Raw genomic sequence first — 18,136 nt, 5'->3', positions numbered from 1 at the left:
TTCTCAAACGATAACAAGAGATTGATTGATTTGACACACAGAAATTCAGTAGCCCATCCAATTGTGACTGCATGAGAGAGATATCTGCCTGAACCACAGTGGCTTCTTCTTTACACTAAACCAGGCTGAACGGGGCTGATGATTAATTCAAACAAACAATTCAAACTGTCAGACTCTTCACTCTGGTCCCTGTGGTCAAAGGAAGGCACAACAGAATACTGAGAACACTGTCAAGTAGAAAAGGTAATACTGTGCAGTGGAATTGGACAAGAGCCTCTCTATGTTGCAGGCATGCATTAATCATAATTTCGCCAAACTCAAAATCACATTTTATCTCCAGTAAATTACACATTTACATTCAATTGATTAAACTGGTTAATACTTAGGACTGTTCTGTAACTTAACTATGAAAGCACTGCAACTAATGCTTAATGTATTTTTCCAAGCCTGATGTGAAAGCCATCTAAATCCTGAGATCCCTCTTGCTTTGATGGTATTGAATATTTAAGCATTCTCTGTGGGTGTATCAAAGTTTAGAAGCAGGATAATGATAAAAAAGATGCTGTCTCTCTCTGCTCATCCAGAACTCCAGCTATGATTGGCTGCTCCTTTGTGGTTGATCGGGAATACTTTGGTGAGATTGGTCTGCTGGACCCCGGCATGGAGGTCTACGGAGGAGAAAACATCGAGCTCGGCATGCGGGTAAGGACCACACATTATTACCCACACTGCTGTTGAAATGCACTCAAATTGGAAGAAGACTTTCCTTAATAACTTGAAATGTAGACTTTCTCCTTTTTCAAAACTGAATTAAAAGTCTCTGTGTTAAGCAGCAGTTGAAATTGCTCGGAGGAATGCTGCGAGAAAAGTTGGTTTCTAATGAGGCATTCCTTCAAAGCTGGAGGGTTTTCTGTGCCCAGGCCACACAAAAAGTCATAATTACAAATCCACTATTGGAGGGGGTGATATTTAGATGTGCAGTTCTGGTTGGAATGATTCGTGAAATCTATATTCAGACTTTGGAACAGCTTATGATGAAGTTTTCTTACGTTTCCCAGCTGGAGGGATACAGCTTAAGATACAAAACCCAGGGGCGTCAACAGAAGCCATGATTAAAGTTCGCAAAGTTTCTTAGATGGGAGTGGAAGAGAAAAAAATCCCCTTAATGCAAATCTTCAGCCAAACCAAAGGCTCCAAAGCCTGTATACGGAAAATGTAAATCTCTTTTGCTGCTGCTTTGAGTTGAATTTAACGCTTCATGTGAGCGAAGGGCTTGCTGAAGAATTGGTTGGCGTTTAAATTCAGAAAATGTTTCTCTCCAGCCGAGTGGAACCACTCTGAATCTAAACGCACTCCTTCAGCTTATTGGAATGAGATATGCTTGAAAGATCCCCCTCCTTCATTAAACGTCAACTTCACATCCATTTCCAAATCTCGAGATGGCTTCAACGACACCTCTGAAGTGTCGCGGCCGCCTTTGAAAAAGCACTCAAACAGAGACTGGAAAATGGATCTCAGTCCACAGATTGCTGCAGTGCTTCATTGACGCCACGGACGTTTACATTTGTTGCTGATCATTTCGGAGCGTCTCATTATTTCACACAGAGCGGCTTTTCCCCCACATCAATAGCATGTTTTTCCGCCATTGACATTAATGGCGCAATCATCTAGCGTCTTGTGTCTTCATCTTATAGTTGTTTTTCCATTATCATAGAGTGATATCTCAGCAACACGCATTACGTGCCAACTGCCAGCGGCCTCCCCCAGGGTTACGCAGTGTTTTCTCATTCAGTTGAGCTGCTTATGTGTACCTAACAAACCATGCAACTGAGTTAGATGAGGTTCGTGGGGGGAGATCAATTCAGCTACAGCAGCCAAATAAAGTTAGGACAACTCTGTTGAACTGTGTGATACAGTGTAACTTCTCTTGGCTCTCACACACACTCCTCATTGACTCTTGTCTTTTCTCACTATGAATATTTACTGTAGCTCTTTGATTTATGAAGTGAAGAGAATATGCCCCTCTGTCGAACACAATGCCATCACAAATGCAATTACCTCTCCCCTTGTTTGGCCTGTCTGTGTGGAAATGAAACACATGCCACAGAAAAAGGGCCATTCAGCACATGTGCAAGCTTGAATAGGTCTGCAGTCAACAACCAGCTTCAACCATTCATATCGTACAGCCGCTAATGGAATGGAGATGGGCTTCTGGCGAGTGGACGGCAATTACTCCTCTAAGGCAACAGCGGCTCAGGCAGCTCATTGTAGTGCCGGTTGAGGAGTTGCCATTTGGGATAGGCTTGATTGACAAGAACATGTTTAACAATTAGCCAGGGCAGCTCACAATAGCCGAGCCTGCCCAGGACCATCAGACTACAGGGGGCTGATGAAAGGCAGGGTTCACACTGAAAGGTTATGGCGTATTTATAATTTACTGTGAGTTTCAGCTTCTGTAGCTTGCTCTGGGTAAAAAGGCTGCCAGGATCCAAAGAACTCGCCTCTTTGTAAGCAGAAAGGAGACCGGGACGTGCAGTGCTGATTACATGGCACGTAGCACTGCATGTGGTGTTGTTTCCTAGAGGAAGAGAATAGAATAAAACCAAGGGAAGGGAAAATAAATCATAGATCTAACTGAAGTTTTCTGTTTGTTCGGGTGTGCAATAATTTACAGGGTAGGATCAGTAAATGAAAAGAAATGAACAGAGAGAGAGTCAGACTGCAGAGACAAAGAAAATGGATACTTAAAAGACGCTCACCGCATGCTGTGGTACATACATCATCTACAGCTAGACCACTAATAAACTATGGATTTGTCTCAGGCATTTTCATCAGATCTATTTTTCTAATCTAGTTTCTTCACATAATTAGCTAACTTTTGGTTCATTTTGTTTTTGTTTCTTTGTTTTTCTTTATGTTCAAGCAAACAGTAGTTCAGTTTCTTTTTGATATGTTACTTTAATTTATTTAGTTTTGAAGCGATAGTCTAAAGGTCCCATATGATGCTCATTTTCAGGTTCATATTTTTTATTTTGGATGTCTTCTAGTAAATGTTTACATGCTCTAATGTTCAAAAAGCGGTCTATTATTCTCATACTGTCAACTGCAGCACCTCTATCCGAACACTTTGTTTTAGTGCCTGTCTCTTTAAGGCCCCCCTCCCAGAAGGTCCAGTGTGCTCTGATTGGTCAGCTCCTGAAGGGACATTTTAAGTTTATTGCTTATGATTATGGGAAACATTTTGCCATTTGTTTATGTTCTGTATGATTTGTTCTTTCTGCATTTGGTTTGATAGTTTTATGTAAATAGTCTTAACATTTCAATTTAAGCTCTGCAATATTTTTGATGATGAAAATAAAATAAAAAAACTAATACATTAATTCTCAGCTTGACAGATTGGAAGCTACATGATCGCTGCCAAAACAACTTGAAACAACTGTATTCTTACTGTTTCTGCTCAACGCTGCTTAACCTCAAAACACATTTTTTCCTTTTGCAACATCTACTAGTATCATAAAAAATATGATATCTTCACCTTCTAAATAATTGTGAATGGCATGTCTGAACCAGAACATCCTGTTTGCCGAAAGGCTTCGTTTGCAAACAGAGAAAAATGGTCGGGGACCTCAATGGTGAATTCTGCCAGAAGTGTCAATATGAGTTTATCTTGTAATGTGTCTCCCAGCCCTCCTGCATTGCTGAGTCTTTGCTGATATAGCATCTCAGGAGACCAGGACATTGCCTTTCATTTCTAAAGTTCCTGTGGGCAAAAGAATTATACTGTGGTAACTCTGTCAGCAAATATAATACTACATCACATCTATCCAGGGTCATCCCTGCAGCTGCTGCTCCTTCTGGTTCCACTTAAAGCTGATGTGAAATGAAACCTTTATACGTGTTTTTATTTACTCTGAAGATTTTTGGGAAGTTAACAGCCGATATAGATTAAGGTACAGGTAAGACAATCAACTGGGAATTCAATTTGTTTGAGTTTATTAATTAATTATTTACTGTTTTTTACAAAGCATACAATTTTGTATAGAAATTGCCATGGGGCTGTGTTCATCCTGTATTTAATGTTCTCTAATTTTCCATGATAAGGTAAACAATTTCCCTAGCCTCTGAAACATCATTTAGATCATTATGAAAACAGGCAAACATATCACATTTGAGTCAAATATTGATACTCAAAACTAAATTAATACAAACATTACTCACAGGAACTAAATCACTGTTACAACATTCAGAGACAGGCTAAGTGTTATGTCATGTCACTCTGTACTTGGCTTCTAAATGTATCAAATGTTTAAAGGTGCCGTATGTAAAAAATGTTGATTAAAATTAACAACAGAATTTGAAGAAATAACAGAGTTAACGTTAGACTTCCCCCAAACCTGAAAACGCTTTTCCACCCAGCTGTCCAAAGCTCCTGTCCTAGCAGTGTAAACAACAATCCCCCAGTAGTCCCCCAGAGTATTTACACTATCTATACTATACAATACTATACTATACTATACTATCTGTGCTAGCTGCATGGCTAACTGAGCTTAGAAAAGAAATGTATGCTTCAAACTATTAGTTTTGGAGGCTACACAAGGCTGGTAACTTAAGTGTTTTACCTTACTCAATATGATATTTGTGTTTATTTCCTGCATCTGTAGATTTTTTTTAAGCAGGTAAAATTGCAAAAAGCAGGAATATGAAATGAATTGGACAAGATTATGATTATGAGTATTTAAATCAGTATATATAAAAAAAATTATCAACACCAAATGCTTGTCTACACGGGAGCTGTCTCAGCCAAGTTTTTTCAGTCGTCTGTTTCAAACGCCTCTATTTTAATCAATCCAGCTCCCTACACAGGTTACATAACAACACTTTTTAACACTTCAAGTCCATTTTCTTCCATTTTACATGTGTTATCAAAGTGATTGCGTACAGGGCAACTAATTTGCCCGACCCTAGTTTGTATTGTGCAGTAATAGCCAAATGCAGTTCAGCCTAAACAGTAGATCTAGAAATAGATAAACGCCCAGTGTTGAGTCATGCCTTACTCCCTACCCAACATGATGGTAACCTCTTTTACTGACAAAAAAGGCAAATCTGAGTCTAGGCTTGTTTACCCCCCTGCACTCACTTTGCCATCAGGAAGTCATCTAAGCTGCTTTAAGAAATCTGTCTCACTCAAATCAATCAGTCACATCCAAACCCAAGAAACTCAAGTGTGATCTCATGGGGTGGCCGCCTTGTCTCAGTGACATTTATTAAACTCGCCAGGAACTCCTTTCAAGAGGTAATGAACCGAAAAATTATTTTATTTTTTTTCTCTTTGAAGTCTCGTCTCCATAGCCACCTGGGCTGGGCCTCGAGGCATCTGGTCATAATCTCTCTGTAGTGAGGAGAATGGAGCTAATTAAAGTCTAGCAGGACCAGCAGCTAGACAGGAGTGGGACATAATTACACTTCACTTGGTCCCCTCTGCATCCCAAGCAGAGTTATTACAGATGACAGTTTACAGCACAACAGTTCAGTGTATGTATTATTTCGGGTTTAAATTAGATTTTTCATCAGTTTTCATGTGTTAAATATTTAACGGAAATGTTACCACTTTACATAATTCACATATAGGAATTTGTTTTAAAAAGGGAGAGGGATAGGTGCATGGCAGCGTTCTGAAAACATCATGCAGCCAACAGGGTCAGCAGTTGGGGATGCAGCAGCGGCAGCTCATGGAGCCAGTTATGGTTCTCCAGAACCTGTCTTAGACTTAGATTTTTACATTTCCTTTCATTTCAAGGCTGTCCAGTGATAGCTATCTGTACATCTGTCAATACATTGTAAACATATCTCGCTAATAGCTAATTTAGCATACTTTTAATGATGCCAGTGTGCCAAAATATAAACGTCCATCCATCCATCCATTATCAGAAACCACTTATCCTTTTCAGGGTCACGGGGGGGCTGGAGTCGATCCCAGCTGACATTGGGCGACGCCGGGGTATACCCAGGATAAGTCGCCGGTTCATCACAGGGCTAAAATGTAAACAAATATAAGCTAAATGAACCGCGCTCAAGTGGCCCACAACTAACAAACCAGAGTCCATGGCAATATCATACTTCCTGCTAACATCCCCCAGATTAACATCTTGTATTCATCTGTTGTGGTAATTTCTGCTTGTATTCAACTTCTATCCAGCTTCATTCAGTTTAAACCAAATCAATTGAAAATGGAAAAACAATAATAATAATAATAATAATAATAATAATCTCCAAATCAGAATAATGATACAAAATGTCATTTGGTAACAAAAAACATTTATTCATGGTTAAATATTTGAGATTCTTGTGTCACTGAAAAACCTTCGCCCAAAAAGTTGGATTATCTGTTGACTAGGATGCATCAATTACCAGTAAACCAAACAATAAACCCAAGATCCCGTCTTACAGCAGTGGTGTTCTGGCCATCTGGCATACCAGGACAAATCCCATTGGGCCGAATCAGTGGGCTGGAGGACTGTCAAAACACCCATAAAGTTTTCACCGGCCGTCTGGTCCTGCCTGTCTCTTGACCAGCCTTCACTGTGTGCCTGTCATTCGGGGCGCACATTAGAGCCCGCTACACTTGTTCTGGGACTGTGGTCTCTGGACAATTACAACCAAGCCAGCAAACCCACCGCACCCCCCTCGGACCATTCCCAGTGGATAAGTCCAGAGCTGAATTTCTGTCTTACATTACTCTGCATCCTATACCACCCACTACTCTCCTATCACAGTCCATCTATTTATTCCAGATGGTAACTTTACTTCACAGAAAATAAATACACAAATACATTTTTTTTAAAAAACAGAGTAGACGGTAGATGCAGTCAGATGTTGCTTTTAGTTCATTCTGAGAACATCTGCCCCTCTGATACAGATATGAAACCTGGACTCACTAACACAGTTGATTAACCTGACAAGCCATCTGGATTTGTAGATACAAATGGATTCAAATCGAGTCTGCACACTCTAGATGTGCTGCTTTGTTAAAAGTGTGGTGACAATACAATGTATTGTACCAACTCTTTAATGTATGCACGTCTGTCTAACTACACAGTTTGTTTCCACATTTTACTGTTACTGTCTAACTCATGATGCTGTGATACAGTCATTGACATACAGTTTAACATGATGGTGAGACATGAGACTGTAAAGTGGATTGTTCGAGTGAAGCAGAGCACAATTTTGAAAGTTCAATCTGTCATTTTTGGACTGTTGTGCTTTGTTCTAATGTGTGAGTCACGCTTCCAGGCGATGAGGAGGTGGACAGTGACTGTGGTTAACTTAAGATGGATTCATAGCTCTTTTGTTTTACCAATCGCAGCTTTGTGTGTAGGCTCCAAAGCAGTGCCGTATGCCAGCCCATTTATACTCTCAACATCTCAAATACAGCAGCCTGATCAGTAACCCTACACCTCTAAGTTTGGGGTTCGCATCCAGAATATGACAAAGAGTCAAGATGAATTTCTATTGAAATCATTATGTACGTAACTTAACATATGGGAATGATGTAACTTACGTCATGTACATAACATGATACGCTTACCTCACTAATAATAATTCATGTTATGAATGTTACGTGATTATATGTAGTAATTTCAACCTAAAGTATGACCCTACAAAGCTAAGTATTTCTAGTGCCTAAACCTAACCAAGTAGTTCTGGTGCCTAAACTAGCCAAACGATGACGTATTCACAATGTTATTAACGATCCAAAAGTCATAATATCGTGAACTATTTGTCAGCAAGCTTAACTTTAGAAAGTCTAACCAAACATTGCATATGTATTATTGCTAAATTGACTGCAGCTAGTTAGCTACCAAGCTACTCACCAAGCTGCCAAAATTGACAAGTTGGGAGTGAGAACGTGTTGCTGATAGGCTCTTCCTCAAAAACGTAACAACACAATGGGGCTACAGGGTTTGTGGGTGCTGCAGGGTCTATGTAGCAATGCATATGTTGTTCTTACCACGTAAATAATAACTACTGTACTGTGACGACTTGGAATGAAACATAGTACCGTGGGCAACATAACCAAAGCACAACACCTGATCATCATTCTTACTTTTACTTGAGTATGACTTTTGGATACTTTTTGCAACAATGGCAGTGACATGATGGTAATACCATGCCTAACACTGATCCTTCCCCAGGACCAGCACAGTAAATGTTAATGTTATCTACAGGCTGAGTTATCAGGGGATGCTATGATAAGCATGGAGCGAGTTGATAAGCCTGGGTCCTGTGTGTGCTCTCTATGCCCATTCATAGCATATCGCACAATTCTCTTGTGCTGGGTAATGGAAGTGTCTTTGTGTGTGTGTGTGTGTGTGTGTGTGTTCTGCGGTGGGTTGTCTCATTTATTCCACATACAGGAACATTCAGATCATACAGATCATACCATGAACATTTCTGACATGCACCCAATCAGAACAGCTCACCAAACCACTGTAGTGCTTGCCTTGGACTCCTGCAGGCTGCAGCCCTCCACAGTGAAAAGCGGTCACCTTGAGAAGGGCAGGAACGTCGTTACGAGGCGGCAGTAAGCCCCAGCCATCTGTGGACACCAGCCATTCTGGCAGCTTCAAAATCACCAGCGTGTTCATGTCCGTCAAGCAGCAAATGACAGTGGGCGCTGACCATATGTGAGTCCCTTCCAGCGAACTGAGTCATCTCAAAGATGAGAACACATCCGAGGCGTCTGAGGAATTCTGAAATTACACTTCATTAAATGGAAGAGACAAATGTGGGGAGTTACTGGATAAATGCCATAATGAGGAGTTATGTAGGAGCCTGTGAACAAGGCACCATATACCAAACATCTGGCAGTTACATACAGTGCAGTACAGCGTCCTTTACGGACTTCTGCAGATACATTTCCTGTGGGAACTTTATCTGTAACATGGCTGTGGTATACTTGAGTCTGGTCTAATTTATGTTTTCCTTCATATCAGAATAAAGAAAACATTAAATGGTTACTGTTTAAAGACTAGTTTAAGCTTGGTTTTGGGAGCGGACTTAATCCTAGCAGTCTTCGTCTTGAAATGGTTTCTGTCTTACTTTTGCCTTCGATTTGCCTTAGCTAGCCCTAATTACAACCCAGCTCCATTCTGCTCGTTCCATCCTGGGTACACGACAGATTCATTCACTGACAACACCCTAGAGCTACAACATGGGAGGAACCATCTGCTCTCCATCAATACAGCCCGCATAAAGGTAACAATAGCATTGGACATTGATTGGGCATTTGTCTTTTTCAATGCCTGCATTATTTAGTGGCTGAATCAATCGGTTAGGGCTTAATGGACTCAGGTTTACTTACTCCATGGTTCATTACTGTATGTTCCAGCCTGCATTTGCCTCAGGGGGGGAGAGACAAGTAATAATGGATGCAGTTGTAAAGGTTCTGTATACACGACTCGGATCAGATATTGTTTTCGAGGAATTACTGCAGCTACTGAAGGACTTAATGCCTACATATGGCATCCATAGGGTGGAGCTGACATGATAAAATGTGCTCATGATTTGCAATTGTTGGTTCCTTCCATGCATAGATAATTCAAGTCTACCTTGTCTTGTTGTGACTTCAGGTGCTGCTGATCTAGGCCACATCTGTAATTTACACTTCAGCATATTGTGTCTTTGGAAAGCGTACTTTATGTTTACTGTGTAACAATGACATGTGGCACACTCTTCAGCCTGAAATGGCTTTTGAAAGATGACATGGCTTCCTGAGCATCAGCATACCGCAGAGAGTTGCCACTGTGGTGCTCAGGGCCGGTGGGATAATTAATTAGACAGACCTTGTCTGCTTGCCTATTATCCATGTGAATCATAAACTTCATTAAAAACCTCTTTTGAGAGTGACTGCAGATACTCCCACCTTAATTTGAGCACATTCTGACGAGGTAATTAAGATCAGTTCGGATGAATTGTGCATTTCGCATCCTTCTGCTTTTCAGGACATAGAGGAGCATCAAAAGCTGTCTCTGTGGACAGTATCATCACCAGGAAATACAGCAACACTTAACACGCACAGAGAGGCTCGTCTCATTATCTGAGCATTAGTTAATCTGTGCACGTAATTGTCTCTGTTGGATGTCTCAGACTCAGGCTGAAAACTTGAAATGATCTGACAAGGCCGACGTATTTGAAGAGTACTAGCACGCGCTGATTTGGCCGCACCAGCAAATCGGCAGGCATATCAAAGACGAAGGGCAGCAACTGGATGGAATTAGCTTCTGACAGCACAGTTAAAAGGGCCTTTGCATCTATCTATCTCTCCATCAGCATCCTCCATTTTATGTATGTATGAGGCAGAGAGGCAGGAAACGAAGGCATGAAATGAAGGGACGTGCCACGGGGAGTGGCTCATATCCAGTCTCTCAATAGAGGAGGAGGGAGCCTTCCGTTCCCAACGCTTTGAAACATCATTACACAAGAGAGGAAGGCAGTGGGGTAGCATGGCAATGATTCCAGTGCGAACGATAAACTATGTAGAGAAATTGTCCACAGAATGTCAAAACACAGAGAACTCAGCATACTCTGGAATGGGTAATGAAACTATGAATCATTTAAAGGCTGGTTAGCATGCTAACATCCGTTGATATCTCCTTTACATAATACATATACGTCATAATGTCAAAATCATTATTTCTTCACATTCTGTTGATGACTTTTTGTCCACTTTTGATTGTTTTCAACAAAAAATCCTACATATTTCACCTTTAACAATTTGGAAAATACTCTTATTTATAGATTAGCTCATCTTAGCGTTTAAACTGGGAACAGGTGGGAACAGAAATCCTGGCTTTGTCCAAATGTTGACCAGTCTTAATTTTAAATTGCACAGCTAAAAACTAAGCAGCGTGCAGGCTACTGAAGGCTCATTCAAGGTGCGACACATCAGACAAATGTCAAGGCGTTGAATAAGACTTAAGGATCAGGTTCCAGGTCCCCTAACACACAGTGATTCAGGTTTACTTTGCTACGTGCTCATGTTTCAAAAGTCAATTTCCACCCTCCTCCAACACACACCTTTCAAAGATAAACACTTACACACTGTTATTTAATAGTATTGGTTAACCGCTTAATTAGATGTTGTGTTGTTGTGGCTCCGTCCTAATAAGCTGGCTTGTTTGCGCTTTTGTAAAAATGAGAATTTATTATTAATGGTAATTAAAGGCCACTGTAAGCTGTGCCAGAGACCTGTCAATGTTGCATTTCCTCCTCTGCTGATGGTGGTCGATAAGTCATAAATTACTTAATGCACATTTAACTCTCCAAATGCCAGTGTGAAGTGGAAGCAAGTGGTGAAGAATCTCGCTTTATCACATGAGAGTCTGAGATCCTCTCGGTCAAAGGTGTAATTCATGAGATGAAAACAAATGGCACCTACACTTAGAAGAGTAGTGTGTGTTTTATGCTGAGTGATAGATTTCAGTTGTTAAATCAGGCTGTCTGGAGTCTTTCATGTTACAATGTTACCTCAGTGTTTCCCTGTTGATATTCTTCTCACTCAGTCAACAGCTTTGAAAAATGACTTGATACCACTGTGATATTCACAGCTTTCAGATCTGGAAATTAGTGTTGGTGTGAATAAACATTACATAGATAGTGACACCAGAGCAGATTCTAAATAAGGAAAAGGTCAGCTCCATGCCTGTTTAGTATATTCTGCCTTCTGCATGGTTCAGTACATCACAGAGAACGCATATTGTGTCCACTATATCTTAATGTCTTCGTAAACACGCAGTCCGACTAGCATCTACTGTTAATAAGCCTTTCTGGCATTTATTTGAAACGGGTGAGACTTTCTGGGATATTATCCTGCAAAAAGACATCCCTTGGGTGTAGAGATAGCAGAGTGGAGAGCATTTCAATTAAAAACAGGGACGTGTAAAATTCCCCAGACACAACTGAGTGCACACAACTCATTAACTCAAGTGGATACAGCAAGTCTGTGGATGGCTGTCTTCCAAATTAATTGTAAAAATTTCCGTGCGATCGTGATAGAGGTCTTGTGACAAAAGTCTGCGTATGAATCCACCTCACTTTACAAAGAATGCATAAAGCATTTTTGGTCAGAGTCCACTGGCACTTGAGTCTGGTGTCATCCCAGCAGATTGAGACCCTGTAAACTTGTTTATGACAGATTTACAGGTCTGTTTTTTTACCTGAACTTACTTTGTTAGTCAGAATAAATTAAATGACCCTGATTAATGTGACATGTAGTGACAGATCCACTAGTATTATCATAAACACTTATCGTATTGCATTGTTAAGATGCAAAAAGGCACTGTGATCCTTAGTTCCCTTAATTTAAAGCAACATTACGTAGAAATTGGCATTTTGTGTGATTTCGGCGAGTGTAACACCCTGTCATAAATACAAATCCCAGGTCTGTAGCAGTTTGTCAGATGTAATGTAGGTGCTAACTACGAACAAAACTCATTCCACCATGTTATGTCTTGAAAACTTGTATCTTGAAGTAAAAATGTATTCAACGCTGTGATCCTACCTTCTCACTGAAGTTACATAGTGCAGAAACACGTGATAGGAAGGTGGAGTGGCTGAGACAGACACCATTCAATCTATCCAAGAAACTCTACACTCAAAATGATTTTGAAGCTGTTATTTAAAGATAGGTCATATTTGTATCATACAACATATAACCATATAAACATATTCAATTCCAAGGTGTTTTTATTGATGTATTATTTGGTATTGATAATGAAGTAGATCTCAATATTAGGCCTCAAGTGTTAGCCCTTCTGGTCTTCTTACAGCTTCACTCCTTGGATCTCAGATTAATTCTATTATAAAGGTGATAGGACAGAAAACCAACTTGAGTGTCTGCTCAGGTACCCAGACTGAGAGCTGCCGGATTAATGTATATGCACAATCAATTTTGAATACTGCAGTGACTCTGCAGAATGATGATCTGTTCAGGTTTGGAAATGTCACCAACCTGCAAATTGAGCCTGTTGTTATCCACAAAATGAAAAGGAATCGATATTTATGTTTATTTACTTAAAATGAAATTACACAGGAGACAGAAACAGAACCTGCATAGAGCTGCCTAAAGTTTCCATAATCACAAGTCAGACCAGCTGAGAGGAATACCAAATGACTAGAGCTGTTTGAAAGTAAAGAGATGAGTTATATAAAAAGTTAATTCCCAGTGTTCTGCCAACAGTGCGGTAATGACACAGTAGTAATTATCTTCAGCTCCATATGGAGAGGAACAAATGAAGGGAGGAATTAATGCATTTTCATGATGTTTTGTGAAGAAAGTTAAAGCTAGCAGGTAGACTGACAGTCAATTAAGCCTCCCCAGTGAACCAGAGAGGCTACAACACTCTGTGACTGTGATATGATTTGACACATAAAACAAAAGCCTTGTTCTTTTGTTTAAATTCTGTATAGCTCAAAGTTTTTGTGCAGACTAAGTAAAGTTCAGTTCAGTATGTTACTTTTCTGAATAGCAAGCATTGTTTGCCACTTTAATTTGAAAAGGGTTGATGGGAACGCAGTCATAAATGTTGGACAGTTGGACATCTTGACTTATAAGTGGTGCCAGATGTAGAATTACTACATTGACGCAGACAAACTTAGATCTACAGCAAATATAATAGCATTTATGTCTCCTGTGTCTCAAGCACCATGACTCCAACATGTCAATAACCTGATGTGTGTGATTGTCCATAGGAAGAAACCATTAGCTAGAGCATTGATTTTTACAGCGGAATGGCAGATGTCACTTATAGACCATTGAGCACATGCTGAAACATGCACAGAGAGTATTGGACATGACGGTTTCCTGGTTAAAAAGTGACCCGTTTTGTCAAGTGTGCAACGAATATTACATTTTGAACTTGCGATGTGTCTCTTAACATAATTACATTAAAATGTAGAACATTTACAGCATTATGAATAATTTCAAGAGGTTTCTATCATGGTGAAATCAGGTGGAAAATATCCCAAAAAAACATCAGATCACAGTTTTGTTTATTTGTGTTGCTGAAACAGCAGAATACCGAGTTACACCCACTGAATGAGCCGGTCCCTCTGTGCACACTGAAACAGCTCCAGATAATCTTTCTCTCAGTTATGTTCAAAATTGCATTCCCGCATATCTTCACACCCATTGATCTGCTTCGTGGCGAGCTGTTTCATGCGCACAGAATGGCCGAGGAAAGTGGAGATGAACTCTGGCTGACCTCCTGCTGCTGCAACACTCATCCGGGCAAACTTTGAGGCTTCTGTTTGTAACTGCATGATAATTTTATCCCTGTCTGTCAAATTTGTCAGCTGTCTAGGAAGATGAGGCATTTTATTAAGTCTGCATGACCTTAGCACTCGCTTTCATCATCTCAATCTGGGTTCCCAGCCTGCTCACTGGCTCCTTCTCCTGCGGCCTATTTTCCAGTTTGACCACTGACTTAGAAAAAGTCTAATTAGTAATTTCATTTTCAAAAAAGGTTTCACTAGCTGGATGAAGATCAGGGGTTATTTTAAAGACATCCGTTCTTGTCAGGAGGTCAAACAGCCCCTGAAATTTCCCCCCTGAACACCTTCCCTCAACCTCAGGATTTGGAGTTGGCTGTTTCTGTAGTCTCCCTTTTCAATCTTCACACAAATATTTGTGTCAGTTTTTGTGTTTAAAACCGAGGGCAGCTCAATAAAGGCCTTCTGGAAAAGTCTATCAGAATGCATTTGCCATCAACTCCATATTTAAATAACTATGTGTTCTCACCCCTCTCTGTGATGGCCAATGTTGTGTCCAAGCCAACTGTTGACCCATTGTGACCTCACCCATTGGTTTGTGGACTACTGGTCCTACAGGTAAATAAAAGTATAAAATACTAAAATGCGTCACCAAATATGGCTGGCCGTTGATATACCTGAGTGGACTGCCCAAGTAAAATATATGTGTGGGAAACACTGATTACAACTGTCACAACCTTGTGACCATATTTTGGATACAGGGTTAAAGCTGGGGAGAATATCCTAATTGGATCTGACTGAGAACCCGAGGACATGCTGTGGTTGCAACTTTTAATTTCACCCAACCTAAAAGTTGTCCAGCTTTATCTCCTATTTTACTCTAAATGGGACCACAGTTTACAAAATGAACATCATGCTGAATTGAACAAGACTTGAAACTACGGACTGAGACCATAAACTCATTAGGGAACTGTTATCTGAGGTAATAAATCAAGTGAGAAGAAGCTCCTCGTAAGCTTACATACAATCAGACCTCTTTTGGAAACCCATGTAGTCGCCGCCGTCTGGCCGTTGGAAAGAATGCAGGTTGAAATCACTTCTGCATTGGCTTCGGACCTAGAAGCTCCAGTCAATCATTTAAACCTCTTTGCCGTACCTTAACTTTGACCCAAGCGTATTCATAACTACAACTAGTTGTTTTCTGAGACATTTAGCCTCAAGCCTCCTACTCCCCAGCCAGTTATCTCTATGATGCATAGAGCAACAGTATGGAAAATTCTGTTTGTAGGAAAGGAAAACACTATTTAAGCCGGGAAACAGACTTTGACACAAGACCAGCTTTTCTCCCCTGCTTTCAATCTATGAGCACTTCTGTCTTCTCACTTGATTGGTGGAAACATTACACAAACAAGTTCTTTTTAAGCACACCCCAGCCTTCAGGGTTGATGCAGTGGGAACCAACTGACATGTCTGATCAATGGCCTAAATATCCAAGTAGCGATAAAAAAATTTCGAATGCGAAGTGATTCAAACTAGAGCACACATATAATGCACCATCTTTATTGTTCTCAATAATATACAGTTTTCATGGCCCGTGATGGAGTAAATCCTTTCTCAGTGGCTTCTTTCACCCACGTGTGAACATTTTCGCCATGAAATTAGCCAATATCTTAAAACCAAAGCCTGTCTGAATGCCCGTCATAAGCCTTTATGTGCTGCACTTTATTGATTGTATTGTGTAATGGTGCTGATGGAAACCTGTTTACCGCTGTTAATAGCTTTCATGCTTTTTATAGCTGGTGTTTTCTGTAGCCCTGTGGAGCTTATAACGCAAATGGTCCATCTGCAATTAACTAACTGCATGTACAGAGACAATTAAATTAAATTAGCAATTACATTACCACTACATCAAAGGGCTCTGTGTTAAGTGCTCGCTATTAATGATGCAGGCTGCAATTTTGGCAGGGGGGTCAGTAGCAAATGGACAAAAAAGCAGCATCTGAGGACCTGAGAGTGGGATGTCATAAGAGGTGCAAGATTAAAACAATCTTATTTGGTCTTTAGATGCTATTATATTGCATTTTATTTCATTTATTTATCCCAAGGTATTACAATTTCATTACTAAGACATTTGGCTTTTTATAACTCAGTTTTGTGATCATAAATGATTTCCCCCACAGTATAGATCAATGATTTGCAAAACAATAGCATAAATTGAGACCCTGTCATCAGCTGAGGCGCTCTCAGCGTGGCTTTAGCATGTCTTCCAGTGTGAACAAAAGCACAAGCATCCTCATGGTGTCTTTTATGTTGAGAGGGAAAATATCTGACATTTTTTCTGATGTGTTCCACGCATGCTTTGACTGACGCCCTTGTTAGAAAGATAGAGGCTGCAGGAGAGAGTCGTGAGCATTCCTGTTTGAGCCGGCAATCTGCTGCCCTGTTTTCCCTCCGAATCATCAGATCGGTGATTCTCTCACGCGTTGAGAAAGGTCACATCAGCACTGATGATCTTCAAAGGCAGAGTTGACTCCCTGCAGATGTCTTGTCCGAGGTCGTTCGCTGTTAAATCAAGGAAGAAATTGATCCTAGCCTCCCCCATGTTGTATAGTTAGTGGCATGGGATTAGCTATTCACATCACCAGATAGTCTCTTAACACAGGTAATAAAGGCAATGACGTAACCAGATGTTCTCTATTGCATTGAAATGTTTTTTCCGCTCCATTACACAGTCCACATGTACAGGGTGACTGTGCAATACACCGTGGAGAGCTGGTGCAGTCCTATAAACCCTGAGGCCTGCACGTAGAGGTGAAAGGCATCTGAATTCAGAATATAAGACAAAAAGCTGGCAAAATAATGCTGAGTCTCAAAGGGAAACTTGCCGATTGTTTTTTGTCACCCTGTCCTGGCATTTATTGACCGCTTTTGGAGAAATTCAAACATATTTTGGTGTACTGTTTACCAAAACCAAGCAAGGCCCAACTCACAGTAGGTCACCCACCAGTGGGACTGTTTATAAAATCTCTGACGCTCGCTTGTAAACCTTTCAAGGGAAGCTGTAAAGATGTGTGCTGATGTTGATCTCAGTGACTCTCAGGAGCGAATCACAATCTAAATGTGAGTTATACATATGAGGTCCTATGAAGCTGTGGCAGCATGAAATCTTCTTGTTTCTACTCATCTCCTGATATAATGTGATTTCAGCTTTTATGATGTTCTCGTCACCATCATGCATGCTTGCACAGTGTGCAAACATAATCAGTCACACTAATTATACTGAGGGATATACGGCAAACAAGGATAACCGCATAAGATAAAACACATACAGTTGCCTTACAGACAGTCTCATAGCCACTGCCCTGCTCCCAGAGGTAAACAGAGCTTTGCATGTATATAAGAAGCTACAGCAGCAGAATTGATTCAGCCATGTTATCTATCCTCCACCACCTGACGTCTCTTGAATAGCTCTTCTTCATTTTTCCTGTCCTTCTCAGAAAACACCAACAGGTACCAAAATTAGCATATAATAGAGCATTTTTCTTTGCTGGATATCGCATTTGAAAGTTTCTTCCAGTGTACTTAGCATGTGAATTGTAGAGCAGCATGTTGTGATATATAATTAAAAGAAATTACGTTTATTCAGATGATTACAGTCAGTACTTACTATTATTAGCTGTCTGGGGGTGCAGTCGTGACACTGTGCAGTTAATTGCTGTCATATGAAAGAGAAAAATATAGTATGTACGTTACTCATATTTCTCAACAACTAGTCATCTGATCTACTTCATTCTACATAGTGTGTTTGTGTGGACCCACAGAAGTGCAGTGAGGAATTTGGTGCACTTTTGGCAGCAAAACGCTCAAT

At 40.4% G+C, this 18,136-nt stretch overlaps 1 protein-coding gene across 1 annotated transcript in view; it reads left to right on the top strand.

The window, feature by feature from the left end:
* Positions 1 to 18,136, top strand: part of galnt9 (polypeptide N-acetylgalactosaminyltransferase 9) — a 93,268-nt gene that overhangs the window by 55,896 nt on the left and 19,236 nt on the right. Inside the window, exon 6 of the mRNA XM_084358852.1 lies at positions 585 to 702. Within this exon, the coding sequence (XP_084214978.1) occupies positions 585 to 702 (118 nt within the window). The remainder of the gene's footprint in view (positions 1 to 584; positions 703 to 18,136) is intronic.

This window comes from Pagrus pagrus, assembly GCF_965226575.1.
Source record: "Pagrus pagrus genome assembly, chromosome: 8".
NCBI lineage: Eukaryota > Metazoa > Chordata > Actinopteri > Spariformes > Sparidae > Pagrus > Pagrus pagrus.
This window is presented reverse-complemented; position numbering and strand designations above follow the sequence as displayed.